The 9,128-nt window shown below is 44.7% G+C and overlaps 1 protein-coding gene across 1 annotated transcript in view; it reads left to right on the plus strand.

Moving 5' to 3' along the window:
• LOC134637297 (platelet-derived growth factor receptor beta-like) overlaps nucleotides 1–7,750 on the plus strand; it is a 48,578-nt gene extending 40,828 nt beyond the window's left edge. Inside the window, exons 22-28 of the mRNA XM_063487685.1 lie at nucleotides 4,459–4,581; nucleotides 4,670–4,781; nucleotides 5,251–5,350; nucleotides 5,433–5,538; nucleotides 5,614–5,719; nucleotides 7,143–7,275; nucleotides 7,365–7,750. Coding sequence (XP_063343755.1) covers nucleotides 4,459–4,581; nucleotides 4,670–4,781; nucleotides 5,251–5,350; nucleotides 5,433–5,538; nucleotides 5,614–5,719; nucleotides 7,143–7,275; nucleotides 7,365–7,467 — 783 coding nt within the window. The 3' untranslated portion in view covers nucleotides 7,468–7,750. The remainder of the gene's footprint in view (nucleotides 1–4,458; nucleotides 4,582–4,669; nucleotides 4,782–5,250; nucleotides 5,351–5,432; nucleotides 5,539–5,613; nucleotides 5,720–7,142; nucleotides 7,276–7,364) is intronic.
• Nucleotides 7,751–9,128: the final 1,378 nt, after the last annotated feature.

Below are 9,128 nucleotides of genomic sequence, written 5' to 3' on the forward strand. Positions count from 1 at the left end.
AAATCACAAAGAACTAAACATGCTGGGTCAGGAGACCCAGGAACCTGACAGTGACAATATCCTTTATATCGATATAGTCTATGTTACGTTATAATTATACTTGTGGAGCCGCAAGTTTGCCTCTCTTTCGTTCACTTTTGTCTTTACGCAACGTTACTCGGCCTCGCCTCTCCTTCACTGAACACAACTCCCCCTCCTCCCCCATTGCTTCACCTGCAGGCGGCGACAAGATGGACACGCCAAATCTCCGTTAACGAGTTACCGCGCATCGCCCCGTGCGTGGGGCTGGACGGCATCAACGTGTTAGCGAGCTAACCGCGCTAACGACATGCAGCCCACAGGGGCTGCACAGCCTAAAATCCTTTCATTTTCTCAAAAGTTGACAGTGCGCCTTATGTATGAATTCTGGTTGTGCTTGATGACCGCGAACCGATTTTATGTGGAACACGGTGCTCAGCAATTTGTCAAAAATGTTTTAGTACGACTTTGGTAAGCTACGGAGCTGCACCGCTTGATGGATTGTCGGAGCATTACGGCTACCGAGGAGCCTCGCGTAGTAATACGTACTGTGCTTCAACGTAATATTACCGTATTGTGTGCGTATAAGGACCATAAATGGCACCTGTTAAGAGACATGGTTACAAAGAGGATTTCAAACTCCAGGCTGTCAGTCACGCAGTAGAACTTGGAAACAGAGCAGCTGTGAAATCTGTCTTTGTTATTATGCTCAGCGTCTGTTAGTTTACATTTTGACTGCACAGTTGTGAGCTTTTTGTTATGCACAAAAACAACATAGTTTTATTTTATTTATGGAGCATTATTATTTAATAAATGCTCATAATTTATTTTTGAGTAGTTTTTTTCATGTACATCTATGCTGTATGTTAATAAAAGTGCCTGTGTGACATCTGGGACACAGCTTTGACTAAGAACTCTCTGCTTGTTCTTACTTTATGGCTTTAAAAAATATCGAGATATATATCATATATCGCCATCCAGCTAAAAAATATCGAGATATGAATTTTGGGTCATATCGCCCAGCCCTACTTACCACGCTTCCTGATGCACCTCTTAAACAGGGTGGGTGGAGGCAGGCAGAATGTTTACATAGACAGACAGGTATGCAGCAGTGTAGCGTCTCCAAAATCCCGATGTGGATCCGACTCATGAAGCGGTTGCCGGAAATTTAACAAAGTTAGCCGATCATATGTGATTAACGTGTTATTCTCAGAGAGGCACAAAGCTAAAACAAGAATAAAAAGCACACAACAGTCAAAATAAAAAGTACGAAAACAGAAACGAGGGTAACAAGAGGTAGGAGGACACCTCTTGTTACACAGTACACAGTACTAAGAATAAGTTGATAAGATAAGATAAGATAAGATAAGATAAGATAAGATAACCTTTATTAGTCCCACACGTGGGAAATTTGTTTTGTCACAGCAGGAAGTGGACAGTGCAAAAGTTATGAAGGACAATTAGAATAAAATAAAATAAGAATAAATACAGTACACAACTGTACAGAATAGAATAAAAATAGAATACTATATACAGTAGAATAAAATAGAATAAAATATACAATAGGATAAAAATAGAATACAAATGCTATATACAACAGAGTGAAAAATACAACAGTGCCAGAAAGATTATTGCACATTTGTGTTATTGCACATTTGTGGATGTGTGTGTATGATCAGTTAAAGTCTTTGTTGTGGAGTCTGACAGCAGTGGGGAGGAAAGACCTGTGAAATCTCTCCGTCCCACACCGTGGGTGCCGCAGTCTCCCACTGAAGGAGCTGCTCAGTGCTGTCACAGTCTCATGCATGGGGTGGAAGATGTTGTCCAGCAGGGATGACAGCTTAGCCACCATTCTCCTGTCACTCACAACCTCCACTGGGTCCAGAGGGCATCCTAGAACAGAGCTGATGTTTCTGACTGTGCAATACTAATTGTTTACTCACTGGCAAACATTTCAAGTTCTACTAAATTAAAAAAACAATTTGTGATAGCATACTATTTTAAATGTTGCTTACACACAAATTAAATGCAAATCAGTCCAACTTTTATTTTCAAAAGCAAAAAACCAGAGGGAGAAAAACCAGAAAATTATGTAGAAGCTGATTTGATCCTTAATGGCTGTGCAGCCATTATAACTTACAACACAGAAGGTCAATGTTGACCTCATACAACCAAATTAGATTCCTACAAGCAGGGCTCTAGACTAATTTTTTGCCACGGTTGCACTTGTGTGCCTAACTTTTTTTTTAGGCGCACCAGCACAAAAGTTAGGTGCATCCAAATTGTTCAACCGCATTGCTTAAAACCGCAGTTTTACATGTGCACTTTTTTTTGGGGGGGGGGGGGAATTGCTGTCCATACAGACAATATTGATTTGTAAATAATTAGCTAACAATCTTGTCAGTACAAAGTTCTTTATTTGGAGCACAGTTCTACCACAAAGATAAGTTAGTGAAAAAGTGCTTGTGCTTAAAGTGCGTTGGCACTCTTTGGTAATATTGTAGACAATGTTAAACTTAATCATCACATCGGCTCCTCTGACCACCTGTTTGCTGCTGCCTGCTGCTGAAAGGCAGTGGGGAGAGGGGACACTTGGGCAGTTATCGCAGCATATAATGTGTTTTCTGGATACACTGTGCTTGTTCAGCGTTCAGAGATTGATGGCTCTGTGTCAGAGCTGGCTATGAATATCAGACGGATCAGGCCTTAACTTAACAAAAAAGTTATCAATAGTTCTTTTCATCTTTTCTTATTACCCACAGCTACATCCACTCTGTCGGGCCTAGGCTGCTCACTAGGGCTGAGTATCATCACTGATTTCTACAATCCATTCGATTCCGATTAACAAAGTCCCGATTCTATTCAATTTTGTGTCAGATATTCAGAAATATTATAATTCTGATCATTTATCAGTACTGATACTGTGAGACTTCATCAGAGGTGTGAGCATCACAGCAGAGGCCTTTGAGTCAAAGAAACTGAGAATAAAACACAGAAAAACATGAAGGAGATTTTCCTGGTTTTTATAGCAGATAAACTTAAAAATATTCTGCAATATTCTGCAATTTTGCATAGTTTTAAAAAGTTTAAGTTTCTTCAGGATTGAACAGCAGAAATTAGGCTTTCTTGTCTGAGGTCATTTAAGTCAAAAAAAAAAAGACAGCGGCCGACAGCAGCCGACAGCGCTGTAAGCAACGGTAGACTGGTGGGTAATAAGCCAATGAATAATGCAGAAAACAGAGATTTGAGATGGGAAACTGTTCTTGAAGTACGGAGAGAGAGAGAGAGAGAGAGAGAGAGAGCTGTGCATGAAGTGTGATTTTATCGTGATGGAAGCAAAACAGCAAAACTCAGAGGGAATAAATGACGATATTTATCAAATGTGAAGCGTAGTTTGCTGCTTCTTTTGCTGCTGGCTCTGTGAATTTTGGTTGGAGAGAGACAAAACCTGCAGCTCAGAATCAGTGCAAAAAAGACCTAAACTCAAAGAAAGCCGAGAAAGAGAAAGCTGGTTCTGATGCGTTGGGTCTGTGTTTACTTCTTTGTGCAAAATCCGTTTACCTGCTCTCATTTGCTGTTTGGTGGTTGTTGAAATAGCTTTGAGAGCTTTAACCTGAGATTCTGGCGTTTCAGACAAAATACATTTATATTTAAAAGTCGATTCAGGATTTAATGAATCGATATAGCTTTATTCAAGCTACTCACCTCTCTCTAACTGCCTGCACTTTCAAATGTACACACAAAGGACTACATGAATATCTGGACCACAGCCAATCAGAGAGGTCCCACCCCTGACTATCTCTGATTGGTTTAGACCATGATAGGGGCATAATGTGTTGCAGAGATCTTCTTTTTTTTTTTTTACTCGAAAAGTTGGTCGCACCGGTGCGACCTAGGATTTCTTTTAGTCGCACCACTGAAAAATTTGGTCGCATTTGCGACCAAATTGGTTGCACTCTAGAGGCCTGTACAAGTCTGCTCAAAGAAGTCCTGCCATTAATTAATGCTTCAATCTTAAATATGGCCTTCAAGCTGGCTGTAGTTAAACCTTTACTGAAAAAGCATCTCTAAACCCAGCAGTCTTAGCTAATTATAGGCCAATCTCCAACCTTCCTTTCATATCAAACATCCTTGAAAATTCTTTCAGTGGTGCTAGTTTCAGTCACTGTTAAAATTATATGGTTGAAAGCTGCAGTCAGCTGAGACTGAAGAAGTCACCTGATGCTGATGAAACGTTTCTCCCACTAAAAATGTCCAGATGAACACAGTCAACTTTAGGGATTTCCTTACTTGGAGCATGAGCGTGCATCAAGACACCACTGTGCGATGTAACAGGAACAGGAAGTGATACTCAGATACCAGGGTTTTGTTGACCAGTTGATGTACTCACATGTTACCTTGTTTACCCATTTATCTGTATTCGTGTTGTGTGTCCCTCAGTGCGTGCACAGAGACCTGGCGGCGAGGAACGTTCTGGTGTGCGAGGGGAAGCTGGTGAAGGTCTGTGACTTTGGTTTGGCCAGAGACCTGCTGAAGGACCAGGATTACATCGCCAGGGGAAACGTTAGTTAACCAATTCAGTCAACTATACTGAGGGCTCCTGACATCATCAGGTCAGGTGTTCACCTGTGCACCCACCTGTGTGTTTCAGAGCTTCCTGCCACTGAAGTGGATGTCTCCAGAGAGCATCTTCCAGAACATTTACAGCTCGCAGAGCGATGTTTGGTCCTATGGAGTTCTGCTGTGGGAGATATTCTCTCTGGGTAACCCAGTCTGTCACACCTGTCACACCTGTACGCGTCTTTACATCAGTCGAAATGTGTACAGGGGGTGGACTTCAACCCCAAGAGCAGCAGTGCTCTTGGGGTTGAAGTTTATTGATTCTTCTTGCTGACCTTTACCCTTTAAAGTTATACACACAGTTTTAATTTGAAGGTGTAAATTGGTCATTAACTGGAAACCAGTTCAAAACCAGGAAACAGATCTAGCAGCTGGAACAAACCATTACCAGCAACCTCACGGCCCAGAAGAACAGACTTAACTTTAATCAAAGAGAAAAAAGGGAATTTATTGTAAATTTCAATCAAAAACAAGAACAGAGGTCCACACGTCGCTGTGAGATCTCCTTCAGCCTCACACTTCCCTCTGGTCGACTGTGACAGGTGTGTCTGCTCACTACTGTCAGCCTTGTCTCCGCCCCCTCACCAAAGGGTTTCTGTGTTTTGGTCCCAGGCTGCAGCCCGTACCCCGACCTCCCCATGACCCAGGAGTTCTACTCTGCTCTGAAGAGAGGATACAGGATGAGTCGACCCGACCACGCTCCTGAGGACATGTATGACACAACGCATGCAGGCGCACACATCAGCTTCCTGTGACAACGCTCAGCATGACCCTCTGCGCTTTTCGGTCTGCAGGTACGACGTGATGAAACGCTGCTGGGAAGAGAAACCTCAGTCCAGACCTTCATTCTCCTCACTGCTCATCGCTATGGGCAGCATGCTGACTGACGACTATAAACAGGTACCAACACCTGCCTCAGGTAAGCATCACACACCACCTGACCCAGGAGACGCTGACCGTGTTGTTGTGTGTCAGCGTTATCTGCAGATTGCCGAAGACTTCCTGAAGGGAGGAAATCCATCTGTGCACCGATACAAGCAGAGTTTATCCAGAGGTGCAGGGGAGCAGGAGGACGCGCACGGTAACACACACACGCGCACAGTAACACACACGGTAACACACACAGACACAGTAACACACGCTAACACACTCTCACACAGTAACACACACAGTAGCACACACGGTAACACACACTCGCACAGTAACACACATGTTAACACACACACAGCAACACACACACAGGCACAGTAACACACACGGTAACACACACAGACACAGTAACACACGCTAACACACTCTCACACAGTAACACACACAGTAGCACACACGGTAACACACACTCGCACAGTAACACACATGTTAACACACACACAGTAACACACACACAGGCACAGTAACACACACAGTAACACACACAGACACAGTAACACACGCTAACACACTCTCACACAGTAATACACACAGTAGCACACACGGTAACACACACTCGCACAGTAACACACACAGTAGCACACACGGTAACACACACACGCGCACAGTAACACACACAGTAGCACACACGGTAACACACACACGCGCACAGTAACACACACGGTAACACACACAGACACAGTAACACACGCTAACACACTCTCACACAGTAATACACACAGTAGCACACACGGTAACACACACTCGCACAGTAACACACATGTTAACACACACACACAGTAACACACACACACACACGCACATTAACACACACGGTAACACTCGCACAGTAACACACACGGTAACACACACTCGCACGGTAACACACATGTTAACACACACAGTAACACACACACACACGCACAGTAACACACGGTAACACACACTCGCACAGTAACACACATGTTAACACACACAGTAACACACACACACACGCACAGTAACACACACGGTAACACTCACGCTAACACACACACTCGCACAGTAACACACACGCTAACAAAAAACACTGTAACACACACACAGACCCACACGCACACACACACACACACACACAGACACACATACAGACACACACACACACCCACAGACACACTCACAGACACACATACAGACACACACACATAGACACACATACAGAAACACACACACACACCCACAGACAGACACACATACACACACACAGACAGACACACATACAGACACACACACACAGACCCACACACATAGACACACACACCCACAGACACACATACACACACTCACATACACACACATAGACACACATACAGACACACACACACACACCCACAGACACACACACATAGACACACATACAGACACACACACACACACCCACAGACACACACACATAGACACACACACCCACAGACACACAGACAGACACACATACAGACACACACACACACACATACAGACACACACAGACCCACACGCACACACACAGACACACAAACAGGTCACTTTTGAAAGTTAAAGAAGTTTAAAACAAATCCCGCCCCCTTTCTTCACAGCAAGTGCCACCTCTCAGGTAAATAGGCCAGAGGCGGAGCCAGTAGAGGCAGGTCCCTCGCATGTCGCTTACATTCTGCCCGTTACCGAAGTCACAATTGAAAGCAGCGGTGGCGCTGCGCTGGACGCAGTCAGGTACGAAACCATGTGATGCGGTCAGGTACGATCCTGCAGGCTACGATGCCTGTGAGGATGATAGAGATGATGCTGTGTTTTCTCTGCAGCCCTTCGATGTCAGACTCTCCCGCCATCTCATACTCTCCCGAAGTGACATCATCGGAGAACAGACAGGAAGCTGCGGGGCCTGAGGAGGAGAGTTGCCTGTGAAGGTTTCACCTGCCTGAAAGTCTGGGGCAGGGTTTAAATAACCCAGGCATCTCTGTAGAGGGGCTCCTGTGCCCTGAGTATGGACTGTAGGAGGTTGTGTAACCTTTTTACCTGCAAAGCTTGTTTAGGTCACAGAGTCAGAGTGTGCTGAGTGTGCAGCAGGTCCTGATTCGCATTTATAAACTTTAGTATCCTCATGTACTCTGACTTTTCTATCTGTATATCCAAACTGCTGGCCCGTGTCAGGACTGAAGCTCCCATTAAAATGTACTTGTGGACCATCTGTTCTGATGCTTCCTCATGAGAAACACAACACACACACATATCAGGGTCAACAACAGTCAGCTGATCTCACCTCCAATGTTCAGGTGGAGGTTCAGGTGAAGCTAGCAGCTACAGCCACCTGTTTCACCATCCACATCAGTCACAGAGGCCACACCCCTAATAATGCAAAGTTCAATACAATTTCTGAACATGAAGCTGCTTTGGTATCTATATAGACCAGTTTGTGTATCAGGCTGTAAGCATGTTTATTTTAACATGGGAGTCTATGACTCACTGCTGCCTCTGCTGGACACCAGAGGAACTGCAGTTTTCAGGATTTCTTATTCCTGGTTAGGTGCTGGTGGTGGGGAAGAATATTTGAGTTTTTAAGTTTAAACCAGATTCAATTCAATTTTATTTATATAGAGCCAAATCACAACAGTCACCTCATATAAGGTAGACCCTACAATAATACATGCAGAGGGGAGGTGAGCTCTCAGGTCAGCAAAGCAAGACCAAGAGAAAAAATCTCTTAGTGTCAGCACGTGAGGACAAGAAACCTGCAGCAGGTGGAGGAGGAGGTTCCCCCTGCAGGTGAGAGCTCAGTATAAAGGGACCTCAGAGCCCTGGAAGCCACGTCCTCTGTGCCAGCTGCGTTTCTTCTGCTTCCTGTTGGAGAGCTGGAGTGCAGAAATGTGCTGAATGTCTGAAAATGTTTCCTGTGAAAAGAAGAATCGCTGTGACTCAGCTTCTTCCTCATTTATCCCGCAAAGTTAAAATATTGTGTGAGAAGGCAGCAGGCAAGGGGTTAAAGGACCTCCAGGTTACCGCTGTTTACTCCCTGAACTGTGAGAAAGCTCATTAAACCCAAGAAAACCTCCTAAGATCTTGATTGTCGTCACACCATGGATCCCCGAGCAGCTTCCAGGGTTTTGCTCATTTTAGCAACCGCAGGTTTGAGGCTGACCACAGGAAGTCCCAGAATAATGACATCATTTCACAGACAGTAACACAGACTCTGCCTTAATGAAACTAGACCTCAGGCCGTACGATGAGTCCACTTGTGGTCATGGAAACCAGCTGACAGGTACAGGTGCCACTCCCAGCAGGGCGCTGGTCCCCCAAACATGACAAAAACCACATTAATATCAGATAGAGGTCAGCTGACCGCCTGACCTCACCACAGAGCCCGAGTCAACCACACCATCATACACACAGAGAGGGGAAACCACAGAAACAATAATCCCAAAGCAGATGGTTTGGTCCACCTGTTGGACCTTTACTCCAACCACCTCACACCACTCTTTGGTTCAAGCAGGAATTGCAGCATGCGACCTCTCAGTGACGTGGACGCCATCATTAATCTGCTGAAGGAGCGAACCACCACTGACCAACGA

This window comes from Pelmatolapia mariae, linkage group LG10_11 (assembly GCF_036321145.2).
Source record: "Pelmatolapia mariae isolate MD_Pm_ZW linkage group LG10_11, Pm_UMD_F_2, whole genome shotgun sequence".
Classification (NCBI taxonomy): domain Eukaryota; kingdom Metazoa; phylum Chordata; class Actinopteri; order Cichliformes; family Cichlidae; genus Pelmatolapia; species Pelmatolapia mariae.